Source organism: Passer domesticus, chromosome 7, assembly GCF_036417665.1.
Source record: "Passer domesticus isolate bPasDom1 chromosome 7, bPasDom1.hap1, whole genome shotgun sequence".
NCBI classification, from domain to species: Eukaryota; Metazoa; Chordata; class Aves; order Passeriformes; family Passeridae; genus Passer; species Passer domesticus.
Window position 1 is genome coordinate 60,079,245 of NC_087480.1, and position 17,215 is coordinate 60,096,459.

The following is a 17,215-nucleotide window of genomic DNA, read 5'->3' on the forward strand; positions in this document are numbered from 1 at the left end:
TTTTTCTGCAGCAAGTCTTCCATAATTCATGTGTTTGCTGTTTGTGAAGCAAGGTTTTCATGCAGAGGAGAGCTCTGGTTTGTGTAAAAACACATCCTGCACTTGCACAGACTTTTACCAGTGCTGGGGCTGGCTCACCTCGCTGGTGCAAGTGCTGCTGGGCTCTCTGCTTGGATTTGAGCTCAGGAATTCTTTGAATCTGAGAGCTGATCAAACCCACAACCTGTGTTAAGGCCCACTGAGCACAGGCTGTGTAGGTGATACCATTTATACTTTTTTCCCTTGGCTTGTTGGTGTTTTATTCTTCTTTCCCACACATCTCTATCCCTTCTTTATCTCATCACACAGTGGCTTTCCTCCACTTCCTTATGAGTTTTTTTTTTTGCCTTATCTCTGTGGCTTTTCCCTGTAGTCAGCACTCAGTGTGTTTTTTCTGGAGCTGGAAAGTCTGAAAGTCTAAGATATTAAGAGAGTCTAATGAATGTAATCCCTGAGACTTTAGCCCTGTCGAGAGCAAATATGAAAGGCGGATAAAACCTTAGATGGATTGAGAAGTTTGATAAATTAAAAGATAGAGACAGGCACCTGAGTCCACTGCACGGTGACACTGAGAGCGCCCAGAGCCTGTTCCTATCTTGGATCTTTTTGTTTGGGAAGAGCAGTAGTGTGTGAGGTCTTTTCCCTTGGGGTCCCTGGTCCACAGCAGAGGGTGGGGAGTGTGCTGAGCTCTCCAGCCCTGCCAGACCCACGGGGCTGAGTCACCGTGGCCACCGTGTTGGTTCTTGCTGGGGAAGGCTGATAGGATTTCAGCTCCCACATGATGAAAGCCTGGTGTGGGAAACCCATTGTGCCACCTCCTCCTCTTTATTTTGCTGTTCCCTCTCCTCCTTTGGGTGGGGCTCTCTGTGGTTTGTTGCTGGTTTTTCCCCCCTTTCCCTGTGAATTCCTGTTTCTTTGCTGACATTTCCCACCACAGAAGTTTTGATTAATGCCGGCTGCACACCAGAGCTTCTGAAATTCATTGCTTTATTCCCTCACTGCAGATCAATAAATAGTAATGTTTTATTTCCAGTGCTTTGCCTTACATCACAGCAAAGTTCAGCGTTCCTCCTTGAACACTGCTCTGTGTTTGAGTTTGTGTTGCTTCAGCACATCAGCCTGCAGTTTGTTTCTCTGGTACAGCCAGGGGCTGTGCGTTGTGTAATCTCCTTCCTGAGCAGCCCTGCTGACTGCAGCCCGAGTGGAAGAGGCAGAAACAGGTCTGAAATGCTTCGAATTTCACTCAGATGCAATGGATCTAAGGAAAAGCAGTGGAGCACTTCCTCAGGGATGTTTTTCCAGGCCTTGGAGTGCCTCTGGCAGTTCTTAGGGCCAACTGCTGTAAACATGTTGGACTGAGAGAACAGAAGGTTTGGACCTTGAGTCTCACCCCTAAAGTGAGGCCACCTTAAGGAGGGAATCAGACCTCACTCACAGCTGGCTCTCCCTCTCTTGCCTGTCTGTTGGAGGCACTTTATACTTTGCAAAGGCACAAAAAAGGGTTCTTGTCAGTCTTGGCTCTTGCATCCCATTGGCATTGTTGGGGTCACCGTGGAGGGTGGCTCTGCAAAGGCAGTTCACAAAATGAGAGCATGGATGAGTATTTTGAGTAATTTCACAATGCTGAGCATGCGGGTACATTACTCATGTGCACTTCTACCTTTTTTTCTGCATAATAACGAGACAAACATAAAATGCCTCTGCTTCTTTTCACTGTTGACAAGTGTCTTTTCCTTGTTCAGCATCAAAAGTGTTGTGTCTAAGAGACTTCCAGCCTGGTATCTTATTCACTGAAGAGTTTTAAATATGGATATATGTGTGTTAGACCTGGAAGTGGTCCCATGCAAAATGTAATGAAGCTGGGCTGCTCTGACCTCTGAGCTCCAAGGCGTTTGTTTTGGCTCCCTCACAGAAACCTGCAGTATACAAATTGGCACTTGTAAAAATGTTCAGATAAATCAAAAAATGGCACGGGGGGGGAAAAAGTTTCAAACTGTTTCTTTTGGGATCCTTGGCCATGCTATTTTGGATGTGTGTTTTTGTGGCAGCAGGCAGTTTGTTGCTTGAAGAAAGCTGAAATATTCTAGGAAGTCGAGCTATCTGGATTTAGATCTCAAGTGATGCCAAAACTAATATAGCCTGTAACTAAGTGAGAGTGACTTTGCACAGGGAATGTCAGTCACCCGCAGCTTTGTCTTACATTTTCATAGGAGCCTGTAAAAAAAGCAAAACACAAACAGAACCCCGGCAAACGTGGGAGCTGCTCCCATCCAGTGGAGCTGAAGTTTCAGTGCTCCTCATCCTCAGCCCGGGGAGGGGCTGGCTGGAGGGATGAGGATGAGCAGGGAATGCCTGCGGTGGTGGGAGCTGGGCTGGCCTGGAGTGCCCTCTCTTGGCTGCTGCACACCTCACCTTTTGGGAGGGAGAAGGGAACAGCCAGCCTGGTTTATCACTTTTCTGTCCCAGCAGGATGGGCTGCACTGGTTCTGCCCCAGGTTTGCTTCCCAAGGTGTTCTGGGTGTGGGTGTTTGGTGCCCATTTGGTAAGCAAAGCCACAATAAAGCTGCAGCTCCAGGGCTGCATGCAGGACTCTCTGAACTCCTGGGGCTCTTAACATTTCAGCAGAGCTCAGGTTTTTTAAGAGATTTCATACTGCCCCAAACCCAGGCATCCCAGAGGCAGCAACTGCAGTGGCCCCTGCCTGACTCTCCACTGCTAAATGAATCCAGAACAAACGGGGCTCTGAAAATAAGGAGGAAAATTTGACACCTGGACTCTGGCAAACTTTTGTGGGTTTTGATGAGGAGCAGAGTGGGGGGGGGAGAAGGGAAAACCTATAGTTAAATATATGGTGTGCTAAGTATGAATAAATTGTGGCTATTTTAAACAAGTTCCTAGAACCCATGGCACAGGGGGGAGGACAGCAGCTACAGCACAGGAGCTCCTCAAAGGGTTACCTGGGGGCCACTGTCCTGGGCTGCTGCTGCATGGCAGGGGGCAGCTCTCAGGTTTACACAACTGGCAAACGTTCCAAAAAAATGTTCCTTCTCTTAAAAAATGAGTTTTTGACTTCAGGGGGTTTGTCTCCTCGCTGCTTTGCAGTCCGATTCTTTTCCTCGTTGCTCACGTGGATCATTATTCATTGGTGTAAAGGAATCCTTCAGGAAAGGTAAAAGTTCCTCTTTAAATGTGCCAAGGCCTGTTCATGACGATCTTGGAGGTCTTTTCTAGTATGATTCGTGCTCCTTTTAACATGGCTAGTTTGCCTGGGATTGTCCATTGCATTCCCCTTGTGCTCTGATACAAAGCCATGTGATAATTTCTCAAAATATTGAAAATGTATCACTTCTGGGTTTGGGGACAGAGTTGCAAACTCCATCCCAGTAAACGAGCCTTCACTTTAAAGCAGAGGCTGAAATCTGCTCCTGCCTGCTGGTGACTAAAAGTCGCTTTGAGCCAAGTAAATGAGTGTAGAGCCTCAGGGTAGGTGTGCAGTCACTCTGGTGCTCTTTGGTAACTTGGAATGGTTCTAGCTGCTCTGTTAACGTGGAGGCAGCCCTGAAATCCCACTGTGGGGGTGAACTTGCCTTTTAACTATACTAACTATATACAAACTGTACCTTTTGCACTTAGTATAGAAGGAAAGGATCTGCTTTTCATCCCGCTGCAAGCACTGCTTTCTTTCAAAAACAAGACAACAGCCCTCATGGCTCAGTTGCACTCACCATTTAGAAAATGTGAATTTGGTGTTTGCTGTCTTGTTTTAGCAGGTGGCACTTCAGGGTGTGCTCAGGGTTGAGGGTAAATCATAAGGCAAGGTTTCCAAAAAAATCCCCGTGTTCCTTTGGTTTAGATAAGGAAAGCACAATGCAACCCACCGTTGTGGTAGAATATTAAATTACAGAGAGAATATGGATATACATGATTGCACCTTGAAGTTCAGTGGGTCTTGTGCAGCTTTTGTTGCATTCCTCGTGGCAATCCCATAGTGATTCAGGCACTGGTGAACCCTGAGGTTCTGAGCACTGCTGGTGCTGCTGCTGAGCTCTCCCTGTGCAGCTCATCCCGCTCTTCTCTCCCTGTGCAATAGCTCCCTCTGCTTGAAATCAGCAGTGGAATTGTTTCCTACTTGCCTGCACAACAGTTTTTAACATGGGCCCCCTTTTTTAAGACTTCTGCTGCTCTTCATGGAGCAATTCCAGTGCATGGCTTGTGCTTGTGTGTGTTGTGAAGCAGGGAAAATAACCACATTGTCCTCAAAACCTCTCTGCCTTGAGCTGCTTCTTTGCAGGATCTCTCTTCCTTTTGGAACACTTCTTTGCAGGATCTCTCTTCCTTGTGGAACACTTCTTTCAGCTAAATTATCACTTACCAAAACATCATGTTTTATTAAGCAAAACTGTTTTTATTTCAGTGGTGAGTTGAAACAGGACTGAAACATCAGAAATGTGGTAGTTGGGCCACTGACCCTGCACAGAAACAGCTGATGGTGAGATTCCCATGTCCTGCTCAAGTGGTTCTGATCCAGAACCCAAAAAAGAACTGATTTAGATCAGACAGAGCAGGGGTTTGGATCTGGTTCTGCCCCATCCTCAACCAGCACCATAATTACTGGGCCAGTCCATCTCTCACAGAATTTTGTCAGCTTATCTGCATGGGTGAGGGGGGAGTGAATGCTGGGTTTGTTTCCTTCGTTTTTTATCAATATAGCTAAGCCAGCAAAAGTCATATTATAAAAGCTGTTGTGTCAGCAAAGGTGTTGTTTTGCTGAGAGAGCATTCACCCATTCAGGGAGCCAGCATAAACCTCCCTGGCCATGGCAAGACGAGCCCGTGGTAGGAAAACTTGCTGGTTTAGTTCTCCAGCAAAGCCTGCCTAATGTGAACAGTGCCTTGCTTGCTGAGAAGGGGCTCTCTGGATCCTGGGTCTGCAGAGATGTCCAGAAGGTTTTTTTCTAATTTGCAGTGGAGCAAACCCCCAGATTAAAACCAATTTAGAAGTCTGTGCTGGTTCCAGGGTGGTTGGGGTTTGCTGGCAAGAACAAAGGGCAGCAGTAGCTTCAATTTTCTGCATCCAACACTTAAAGCAAAGCTCTTGTTTTTCCTTCACGTTTTGGAATCCCTGTGGATTCCTCTTCTGAACTTGCTGGGCTTTGGTTCATCCCTGGAAACCTCCTGAGGGGATGCTGTTGGAAGCTCAGGGAATCCTCCCTCGGCACCAGGTGCAGCAGGTTTGGGCACAGACAGCTCGGGCAGCTCGAGCACCTTGGCACGGGAGGTGAGCACAGGGAGCCTGCTGGGCTTGGCTGCCAGGACGTGACACTCAGGAGGAAACTTCTTGTGTGCACTGCGGATAAATTGTAAAATTATAAAATTGTAAAAGGGCAGCATCGAGCAGCAGAACAGGAGAGAATTGTTGCTGATCTTTATTAACTTGAATCCAGCTCCTGCGTGGCTCTTCCTGCTGAACTCTAATTTCACTGCTCTAATTTCAGCCTTTTACAGATATTACAGGCATTGCCTCATATGTTTGCACATACCTTAAAAAACATGTGCCCTTGGAAAGCAGTGTACAGTCATATAAAAATAAAGAGCTTAAAAAGCATTCCTGTTTTCAAATTAACACTGAGGTGCTGAATTCATGGTGGTCTTTGTGATTTGAATTTTGCCCTTTTTTTATCCCTCCCATGCCCTGAATAAGATGCAAGTCCTGAGGGAAAAATAGCCCATTATTGTGTATTTGGAGACCCAGTGCATGCAAAGAGCATTTCTGAACTTTATGAGCCCTTAGCAAGGGAGAGAAAGGCTATAATTGCAATCTTAAAAAAACAAATCAGGAAACAAAAATATATTTAAAAAATTAAAACCCCATATGTTTGGGGTTTTTTTATATCTTTCTGCCAGTATATAATAATTTACAATTTTATTGGATTGAGAATAATTTTTTTAATGAGTGAAGGCATGATAGAAATGGTACAGGACACAAAGCAAAGGCTAATACAGGATAAAATATTAAGTGAAGTGGATATCTTTGCATCAGTTTACAATGTGTGTAATATTTTGTGCTTGACACTCTCTGTACCCACCACTACAGTGTTCCTTGCCTTCAGTAATAATCTTAGTTACTCCTCTGTTGCTGTCTCCTGTTCCCTGTTAAGGGGGAGAAAATGTCACTTCCAGGTTGTCACGTGGAGTCGACAGAGCAGAAACGCTGCAGTCACACACCCCACATCAGCTGCTATTTCTTCAGTATTTGGGGCTTCCATTTGGACTTCATCTTTTGAATTACATTTCTGAGGCTGCAGTGGTTCCTTTTGCCATCATTTCTGCTGCTCTGAAGCCCCTGGGTGACGTGCAGAGTGGTTATTTTCTGTGACATTAGCACATCCCGGGCTGGATGGAGGCTGGTGGAAGGCTGCCAGTGTTGTTGTTCTGTTTGCAGCTTGGCCTGGCTGTGTCTGTGTGTGTGTAAGGAGAGGGCAGGCAGGGTATCGGTCACCTTTCAGATCTTAGCATTTCTTAATGGATTAGGCAAGTGATGGAGTATCATCCTTTTTGCACAATCTGAACCTTGGCACTGTTGGCAGACAGCTCTTTTTGAACCTCTCAGCAGGCTTCGGTCCCGTAGCATCAGAGGATGAACGTGCTTGAGTGCTCATACACACCCCAAACCAACACCATCTTTCAAGGCCTTCACTTGGGGGTGTTTTTTGTCATTTCCCCCCCAGGACCCCTTGGATCCAGCAGGCACAGCCATTGTGATCAGCTCCCTGGTGGCCGGCGGCGTGGCCGAGCGCGGCGGGCAGATCTTGCCGGGCGACCGCTTGGTGTTCGTCAACGAGAAGCACTTGGATGGTGCCACCTTGGCAGAGGCAGTGGAAGTGCTGAAATCCGTGCCCCCAGGGACAGTTTCCCTTGGGATCTGCAAGCCTTTAGTGGTAAGAACTGGTTTTAATTTATTTTTTTTTTTGTATTTCATCCCACAGCATTTCTAGATGGGGTTTGTGGGGAGAATTCAGCATGTGTGCTTTTGGGAAACAGCTGAGCTGCTGTGCCTTGAGAGGGCCAAAAGTCCTGGCAAATGGGCGGCTCAGTGTCCAAAACCAGCATCCTCAAGTTCCTCCTTCAACTGGGAGATGTGCCTGGGCAGACCCATGAGCACTGTGCACAGGCTCCAGCACCTCAGCAGCCCAGTTAAACGTGTGCTGGAGCCCATTTCTGTCTCAGACACTGCTGAGGGCTTGCTTGAGCTCCATTGACATCAAAGAAAGCTACTCTGTTTGAAGTCAGACTGTAAATTCAAGCAGAATTTCCTTTTTCTGGAATCAAGGCTTTGGAACAGTAGTTTACTGGGGAATGCTGCAGTATTGTTCATCAAGGGCACCCAGGCAAAATTAATTAAAGCCCCAGTTAACAGAAAGGGCTTGTAATTCAAAGTGGTAGAGGAATTGTGAGGTAGGAGTGTAGGAAAGCTGATAAATATATTATTTCCTTTTCTAAAAATTGGTATTTCATTGTTTATAACCTTGTGTTTGTCTTCCCTTCCTACACATCTCTTTAGGTCTTAGTGCATCTGAACCAATATGTTCAAAGAATAAAAGCGGTTGACTTCTCAGTTTTTGACTTCCTATTTTTATAATTCTTTTCCAATGGCTGGTTCTCCTTCTCCCTTTTAATTTATTGAAAGATTTGGGATTTTTATTTTTTTTGTTGTTGTTGTTGTTTTCCTGACTCATTGTTTGGATTACCTTTTTTAGGGAGAAGGCAGAGAGGAGGAGACAATGCACGGTGTGGATACCAGCAGCATCAAAAGCAGCCCTGGGTCTCCAGAACCAACAGATAACACAAATTTCTCAGTAATACTTGAAGCACCACAGGTATTTGGTTACTTTTTTGGTACAACTCCAGTTTATACAGACAGGAAATGATGTTTTAAGTAAAAAATACAGTATGTTTTTCAGATAAGACTGAAAGTATTGGATTCCCTCTAACAGCAAACTGTGCCAAGTGCATTGGGAGCACTTACCAATGCAGCTCCCAGACTGCCTTATCAAATTTATTATGTCATTAAAATACCTTGGGTTACCTTGGATATGAAATAGGAATGCTGTGTTGTTATTGTAATCAGAAGTGGTGGGCTCAGCTTTGCACAGAAGGTAAAGTATGGAGGCAGAATGCTTTTAATTATCATGAAGCAAAACAAGAAAGTAGTTCAGAGTATAAGGCACTCCTGAAATACTTTCTTCTTCATAGCCTTCTAATGTTCTCTGGAGTGATTTCTTTACTCTTGCCTCAACTCTCCTCATCCTTACTATCTGAGAAATAATTCTGTTTACTGTGGGAAGATGTGGCATTATAGATAGTGAGAAACTCAGATACCAGGGTAATAGGCAATAATATTGCAGTTCTCACCGGTGCAGAGCAAGAGAGATGTGGATATCTTGTAACTTTCATCTGTTCTCAAGTGCTTTGCAAAATTCATGCTGGTAAATGTATTATTTTTGCACCAGAAAATACAACACATAAAGGATCATGCAGAACTGCAACACAGGAAGAAAAATAAATTCCAGATTTTCATGTAGCTGAGCATGTGTACCTGTCTCTGGGTGCAAAGCTGTTTTTAGTGCTGAAATGGTAGATTAGAGCGCCAAAAAGAGAAGTATTGTAGGGTAGATGTGGGTATACTGTGAAGAAATTAGCCTGGATGATGATAAATTATATTTACTGGTTTTCACAATGTAAAATGGCATTTGTTGTTGGAGGGGTTGCAGAGAATTTATCCTCTGCCAGCTTAGATGGGTTTTCTACTTCCTAAATAAAAACAATGTCATTAAGTATTTTTAAAGAAAATATTTTATCTTAAAGTCCTGAAACTGGAACGATCAATTTGGACAAAACACCCGCAGGGGAATTTACTTGCATTTTGTTTTACCTCATTTGTGACAGCTTTGGTAGTAGCTAAAATTATTTTTTATTGTCTTACCTGCTCACACGGGTAGCCAGGAGTGGTGTGTCCTGCTGGCTCCCACTCTGAGACACTGGCAACCAGAATTTCAGCCCCAAAATGATGGAATTTGAGGGCTTTATTTGCTTCAGTGTCGTGTTTGCAGCATTCCCTGTGGTGTTGGTGGTGTCTGGTGCTGCAGTGCAGCAGTCAGGGAGGATGCAGAGCAAACTGCTGGGTCAGGGACACAAACCCTGTGTGGTTGTGGGCAGAGAAAGCTGATTTATGTGCCCTGGGCTTGGGGAAGTGTTGGGAGAACGACGCTGCAGGAGCCAAGGGAAAGGAGGTGAAAATGGAGAGAATCAGGATCTCTTCAGCCTGGGTGTTTTGTGAGATTGAGGTACACAGATCAAATGGATTAAAGGGACATTTAATGCTAGTTAAATTAATAAAATGGGCTAATTTCTGGGTTGGTGGTGTTCTGCTCTCGTGCCAGCTATTGGCTGCTTTGTTTCCTTATGCTCCTGCCTCTCTCCTGTTTTCTCTCCTGCCTCTCACTTGAGTTATACAAACATCTTGGCAGTGTCTGGGGCTTTCCTTCTGTATTTGTACAAATGTAACAAAACAGGATCCTGACACCGAAGGTCAGGAGTGGAGCAGTGCCGTGGGGAGTCTGGGAAGGGCAGGAAGCAGAAACAAAAACATTTTGAGGAAGGAGCCCTGAATCTGTCCATTGGTTTTGGAGTCTGGGGGCTCGGGGTGTTGAAGTTGGGTTTGGGGGTTCTTTGGGCCACAGAGACTTGGTGGCCTGAAGGAAAAAAGGGGAAAGCTCTCAGTGTGTGGCAAAATTCTGGGATAAGTGCAGGGCATAAAATCCCAGCTGCCTGTGCAGCCCCACAGTGAGCCAACGAACAGCACCCCATTCCATTTGGGAGAAACAGGAGTTGATGGAAGCTGGGGGAGCACGTGACAAATCCCAGAAAATGAACTGTTGAGTGAGATCTTTCAGAGTGGGTTTCAGTACCTTTTCCCTCCGTTTTGCTGTTTTTTTGGTTGGTTGCTCTGTGGTTTGAGCACTGTTCTCCTTAAAACAGGAAGGTAATGAACAGTCATTTATATCCTTTTTTTTTTTGGGTATGTGAGTCTTCCATTTCCCCTCTGCCCCAGGTTAAGAGTTGTATGGAATATCCATAGGGGGCAAGACAGTATGGCTTTTATTTGGGGTTTTTTGGGGGGTTTTAAGTTGCTGACACTGTTGCATAAGCAAACTCTTGGGCTGTTTATTTAGCTGATGGCATTTTAAGAAATGTTCATGCATTCATAAAGCAACAGCAGATATGTCTGAAGCACAAAGATACTTTAACTAGATTTATATGTACTTTTTCCTATGGCTGTTTTAGTGTTAATTAATAATTTCATTCCCTAACTTCAGTCCAGATTGGTTTTTCCAAATGGCTGCAGCAGTATCTAAGCTGTGCGACTTAAATTTCTTTATGTTGAAAAAAAATAATTGCACTGTCTACTTTTGGTGCTAAAATCATAAGTCAGAGAGTCTGTTTTCTTTTAGAAAATTCAAAAGGTAGAAGACTTTAAAAATCAGGATGTACTTTTAACATGGGCAAAAAATAAAGGATAGCTTTAAAAGAGTGGGGTGGAAACATGGTGTAAAATCCATATTCCTTTAATGACCTTTGCAGGGTTTCAGAGACGAGGTGCCTTTTAAAGAAGAACTGGTTGATGAGCCCCACTTGGACTTGGGAAGGTCATTTCAGCTTTCTCAGAAGGATGATGAGTATGGGAAGGAGTCCTGGGAGATGTGTGAGTTTCTGAAAGCCAGAGCAGAGGACGTGGAGGAGGAACGGGAAATGTTGGTGGATGAGGAGTATGAGGAGGATTCAGACTTCCTGAAGGGTGATGATGCATCAGGTGGAGAGAAGGCAACCTCAGACAGGAACCTGGACACAGAACGATGGGCAAAGCAACTGGAGGCTGCTGAAATGCAAGATTTAAGAGCCAGTGTTAGCCTGAGTGCCAAAGAGTGCCTGGAATATCCATTCAGGAAAGATCAAATGGTAAGGAATGCTGTGCTGAGCACAGATCCCTCAGGGCAGACTCCAAAACCAAGCCCTCAGGACTCTCTCTAGGGTTTTAATTACTAGAATGTAATTTATTAAATTTTGTTTAATTATTAGAATTTAATTTATTAAACTTACACATTTGATTTATTGACTTGTGTACCTCTAGCAGACACCAGTCTATCCTTCTGTACATTTTGGAAGGTTTTTAGGAACTTATTGTCTGTATATTTACCTGCTGCAGTGAAATATGTGGTTGGTGTATTTACAGGTATCCTGAAATTGTCTTTTTACCCAAAAACTGGTGGGTTTGGGGTTTTGGTTTTCTTTTTTGGAAGCTGTGCTGATATGGGGCATGTCAGTAACAGCAGAATGTCACATCATGGGTTTGAGAGTCCAGAGGCTTCAGTGAAAGGAACTCTCTGTTTTCCTTATTTTTTTAAATCCAAATCAGTTCCTTCAGCCAGATTGTGTAGTTGAGTAAAAAATGATATGGTGGAAGGGATTGTGGCAAGGATAGTGGTGGATTAAGGAGCAGGAGGAGACAGGTTCAAGTAAAATGCAAAACTCTTACTTATACATCTTTCTCAAGTACTGAGAATTATTTTTTCCTTCTGAGTCCCTCACCAAACAAAAAGCTGATATTATCAGCCTCCCATGCACCAGCTTCTGAGGCATGTGTGCTTTTTACATGAAAAAAAATGGAGGAAAAGGATTTGACATCACAGCCACAGAGAATTTCAGGTTTTGTTTGTCTTGTCCCCTTAAGCAGTATGTGTATAAACAGATAAAAAGAAGTTTCTACTGGCAGTTTTATACCAGAATGCACAATATTAAATTTATTTGTTTGTTACTTATAAAAAACAAATGAGCAAGAGTAAAGAAATTTTTGTCTGAATTACAGGTGAGGAGAAAGATACAGTTACTTTATATTTCAATTGTATAACATTTCTCATGCCTCTTCTTAATGCAGTGCATAAATGAGCAGTTAGTATTTAAATGAGCAGTTAGTATTTCATAGTTACCTGAATAAATATGAATGTAGCTGAGGAAATGTGTATGTTTGCTGTAAAAATTAATGTTCCTGTCAAATACCCCTGTGTAAGTTAATACCATTGCTTTCTAACTTTAATTACTTCTTTTCTCCTCTGTGAAGTGTGAAGAGAATGCTGCTGTAAGGTCACACGTTTCTGGAACCACAGCTCCCAGCAGCTACCCAAAAGACATATTTGATACTGAAACTACCCAGGCAGAAGTGAAAACTGAGATGAATTCAGGTTTGTGAGAAGGTTTCTCTTTATCTCATAATTTCGTATTTACAAATTTCAGTTTTTTACCAAAACAAGAATACTTTCAAATGAGAAAATATTCAAATCAAGGGTTCTGCAGGCTCAAGGCAGTCTGGCTTTAAATGAGTTTCAGCTTTATAATCTTGCTTCCTCCTCCAAATCTGACCAGTGATAAATAAATACAGAAATAAAGTGTCAGGCTCTGGAGGTGACTGCAGCACAACCAGAAATTTCCAAGTGATCTGTGTGGTAGAAAATTGCCCCATATCCTGGGTTTTGGATCTGTGCTCAGATTTTTCCTTGTCAGATGGCCACAGATGGATGGTTAGGATTTGGTGGACTCATCAGAGAAATAAATTTATCAACCTGCCTGAAGTGGCACTCCCTGCTTGGGAGGAAGGAGCTCCAAGCCCTGTGCAGCCTGGCCTTGAACACAGTTGGAGCCAGGTGGGATAAAGGGTTTAATTCCAAGGGTGAAATAATTGCTGGGTGCCTGGACAGAAAAAGCAAAAGTTCACATCTTCCCCCTTTTTCACATCTTCCCCCTTTTTTTCTTCAGGGACAAAGCTTCAGAGTGACTCCAAGGGACCTGAGCTTGCTGCTGATCCAGAAGCAGTTGGAAAGGAAGCAGGGAAAGAGGAGAATTCTGTTCTTCCCAAGAGCCAGGAATCTGGGAGAGTAACCACCTTAGCTCAGCCTAGAGCAGCTTCAGGCAGGTATGGAGGAAGATTTCAGGTTTTGAAAGACATTCATTTAATAACCTTAACAGTGCTCTTGCTTTACTCAGCTGCATCATGATTAAAGGCTGTGTGGAATGCTCAGACAGACACAGAGGGCTGTAGCTTTCACAGGAGAGGCAGTTTGGGTTAAAACCTGAACACTTCCTATGTTTCCTCCCTTGAATATTGTGACAGAAATGTGCAAGTGGCTCTGCCAGCACTGCAGTGAGGGGAGTGTGGAGGTGGCCTGGAGGAGAGGGATGTAGCCTTTACTCATGGCTCCCTAAGGAGCTTTCCTCCTGGTTCTCCCTCCCCTTTGTTCTTCCTTTTGGGAAGAACAGAATTCACGCAGGGCTCTCAGACCTCTGCAGGAAACTTTAGTGGTGCTGAGGAACCTTGAGCTGGCATTGCTGTGGATATTTGCTTTATCTGTCCCAGTCTTGCCCCACCAGTTTGGGGTCAGTGGGTAGTGGAGCTTTTGGGGCCTGTTGCTTCCAGTCCTCAGTACTCCCCTAATTTCATCTGAAATCCTCTCTCAGAGGGCAAGCAGCTCAACAATAAGGTGAGAGGATTGTTCTGTAGGGTTTAATGGAACACACAGGATCTGTTCTCCCACTTGGATCATGATCTGCTTACTGGTTTTGGCATGTTTATATCCCTCTCCAAGCATCACAGCATATTTATCAGAAAGTAAATGTTAATTGCCTAAATAATCATTTCCAATGAGTAAATGCAGTGCAGATTTGTGTATCACAGAGCAGCTTATAAATTTGGTCTGCCCATCATGTTTATTTCTGGAGCATTCCTTAAGTACATTTAAACCTAAATACAAAAATTCCTGTCTGGTCTGTTGACTCTGTACATTTGCTTTAAACTGGGCAGTGTGAGAAGGTGTTGCTGTCTCATTGCCAGATACAAAATATGTGAGGAATTGTGACCTGGCATGGGTGATGCCTCTTTTATTTTTTATTCCTCCCCTCCCCTGTGCCCCAAATTAGTGAATTACCCGAGAGAGAAGAAGGAGAAGGAGAAGAAACTCCAAACTTCAGCCACTGGGGACCACCACGGATGTATGTTCATATAATCTTATTTTTCCTTCCCATTTACCTCATGTCTTTTTTTCTGTGAGCCACATTAGTTCTTCTTGGGTGTTTTTTTTTTCCTCTCCTCCTCTGCCAATAACTTTAGGGTACCTGTGTACCTTGGGCTTTCCTGAAGACAGGGAATTTTTAACAGATGTTCAGCAGAATTCTGCCTTCTATTTATACAGCTGACTTGGGAGAGCTTGGCTGGTTTAGGTTGTGGATGACCTACAAGTTCTTGCTCATTTAATAACTATTAGGTGTGAACAATGCACACAGTGCTGGGCTGTCTCCCTTTCCAGGGGTTCCCTGCTAAACCCCCATGGCAGCATTCCAAATTGCCAAGCCAACCTTTTCAGCCACATCTTTGTTGTATTGTTAACATTTTTAGGTGAGCTGTTTTTATGGTCCCGAGTAAAATATGATGAGAAAGTTCCTGCTTGAGCTGATGAATGTGCACTGAAGTCAGTGTTCAGAAAGTGGTATGAAATACTTCATCATTTGTCTAACGTGCCACTTGCAGGGCTTCCCATTCCCAGGCACTTTGCTCAAGCTGAAAGGGGATGACTATTTACTTGAATATCTGACTTTGTCTGAAATAAAAGCCTCTGCCCAGTGGGCATGGACTGGCAGCAGAAATTTGGTCTTTTTGTGGGGTGAGATCTGCTCAGGGTGCAAACTCAGCTCTGTTGAGAGCATTCTCAGGCTTCTGACTTTATCCCTTTACTCTGTTAAATCTTCTTGAAAGACCAGGAGCTTACATTTATTTAAGGCTTTGCATTTGTAGTTTTAAAAAAAAAATTGTTTGAAGCTCTTGAAACTACCACATGTTTTTTTCAGTGTTGAGATCTTCAGAGACCCTGAGGTGTCTCTTGGAATCAGCATTGTTGGTGGACAAACTGTCATAAAGCGCCTGAAGAATGGAGAAGAACTTAAAGGGATCTTTATCAAACAAGTTTTGGAAGACAGCCCAGCAGGAAGAACAAGGGCTTTAAAAACTGGAGATAAAATACTTGAGGTAAATGGAGATAAACCTTCCTTTTTAGTCTAAGAAACAAAAATTGTCTCAAACAGCTTTGGGTGGAGAGAGGAACAAAATACTGCCACCACTTCATGAGGTATTGACCACACTTTGTTTTGAAAACCAAAGGAAAGTTCTGGTGGTGTTTCTTTTTCTTTTAAGGTCTGACTATGGAGCTCTTTTAACTTTCTCCTCTATATTTAAGAAAAGATGTGTCCTGGTGTCTGAGGGGGAAGTAAAAAAAATGGGAGTGTTCTCCTCCTGTACAAATGAGGAATAAGTTACAGCATATCTATGAGCATAAATTTAATGTATACAAGGACACAGAGTGTTCATACTGAATTATGGGCTGTTATTTTGTGTGTGTGTGGATTTAGAGTGGTTAACTGATAACCACTGTTTGGGATAAATCCCTGATTCTGGCAGGTGCTGTGGGGGGAAATGTCATTCCTGCCTCTCACCTCTGGTTGATTTTTTTTTATTCATTTTTCTCCAAATTAATACTTCAGAATCTGGGGTGCCAAGCTGATAGTGCTGTTCAGGTTTAGTTTACAAACAGGTAAAACTGAAAGAGTTAGATCTAATATTATGTAACACTCTGACAATCTTATTCCTTATGTTTTTATCTAGAAGAATTGGTTTGGGCAACATATGGCCATCTTTTAATTATGAATACCAAGTAATACACTTTTCTTTAAGCCATCATCGAAACATACTTTACAAATAATTACTCTTGACTGTTTTTGATGCCTTCCTCAGATACACTAATCTCCTGCAAGTGTGTGTGATGCCTTGTAATGACTCTGTACCTAATAAAAATAAACACTGTTTGTCAGGTTTCTGGGGTGGACCTACAAAATGCCACCCACAAGGAAGCAGTAGATGCCATCAAGAATGCAGGAAATCCTGTGGTGTTTGTAGTCCAGAGCCTGGCTAATGTACCAAAAGTAAGTTTATTTCTATTTTTGTTCCAAAACTTAGTAAATGCATAACATGCATCTTATTTTAAACGTGGCTAAACTCCTTTCAGCCAGTTCTATCAACTTTTGTGTCCAAGGATGGATCCTTTCAGTCAGTTACAGACCAATTGATCGATTGATTACTTCTCTGGTCTAATTGGAAACCTCATTTGTCTAATTTACATGGAGTAGATGTAAATCTGTTGACTAGGTGTTAATTCAACTCTCCCACCTGTGTAGTAAGAGTTTGGCCCTGTGCATTTTAATTTGCCCATATTTCATAATCTAGAAATAAACTCTGTTATCCAGAGGAGCAAAGCTGGAATTAAAATCAGTCAGATTCACACCAGCAGCTCCTTGTGAAATGTGTCACCAGAGGGACCTGAAACAGTTACCTGGGAGCAAGTTTATTTCCAGGAGATTTGAGGCATCTCCTCATCTTTGAGGCCAAGGCAAGAAACTTTTTAAAGCCTTAATAAGAGCAGATATACAATTCTAGCTACCTGAAGTACACACAGAAACTCCAAACTTTTGATGTAAGAAGGTACTTCAGTAAATCCACTGAAAGAATGTAATTTATAGACTGCACTGCAGTGCCCTTTCACACTGGGCAGAATGCAGAGTGCACTGGGGAGCTTTGTTGTTGTCAGGAGCTGATTTTGGATGTTTGTTTTGCAGATACAATTCTCTCTCTAATGTGGGTAATGTTACATTGGTTTTCAGGTGGTTTCTCCTGCCCAGACTAAGGGAATCAAAGTCAGCAAAGATCAGGATGCAGACAAAGAAAATAAGAGTGATAAGGTATTTATTCCATTCAGTGCTGTACCCAGGTTTTACTAAATCAAATGGTATAATAGCATGTATTCTAACTCTGTGATAAGCTTCCTCCCAAGTCTGAAATTAAATTTGAAGTGTTTTGTTGAAATATCTTTGATTCTACGACTTTTTGCCAAATTCCTGCCAAATATTCTGACATTTATTCTGTGGGTGTCTGCTGGGTGCTGAAACCCTGTACTTAGCACAGCTCCTCACTGTCATCTGTCTGAAGTACCTGGTTTGCTCCGTGTGGAGGCAAATTGATTCCCTTT

General features: G+C 43.2%; 1 protein-coding gene across 5 annotated transcripts in view; it reads left to right on the top strand.

Moving 5' to 3' along the window:
- Positions 1 to 17,215, top strand: part of PATJ (PATJ crumbs cell polarity complex component) — a 137,725-nt gene that overhangs the window by 40,988 nt on the left and 79,522 nt on the right. For all 5 annotated transcript variants that reach the window (XM_064429066.1, XM_064429070.1, XM_064429068.1 and 2 more), the window contains 9 exons: positions 6,767 to 6,976; positions 7,796 to 7,915; positions 10,680 to 11,054; positions 12,214 to 12,334; positions 12,906 to 13,062; positions 14,064 to 14,135; positions 14,988 to 15,165; positions 16,005 to 16,115; positions 16,851 to 16,928. In XM_064429066.1, the coding sequence (XP_064285136.1) occupies positions 6,767 to 6,976; positions 7,796 to 7,915; positions 10,680 to 11,054; positions 12,214 to 12,334; positions 12,906 to 13,062; positions 14,064 to 14,135; positions 14,988 to 15,165; positions 16,005 to 16,115; positions 16,851 to 16,928 (1,422 nt within the window). The remainder of the gene's footprint in view (positions 1 to 6,766; positions 6,977 to 7,795; positions 7,916 to 10,679; positions 11,055 to 12,213; positions 12,335 to 12,905; positions 13,063 to 14,063; positions 14,136 to 14,987; positions 15,166 to 16,004; positions 16,116 to 16,850; positions 16,929 to 17,215) is intronic.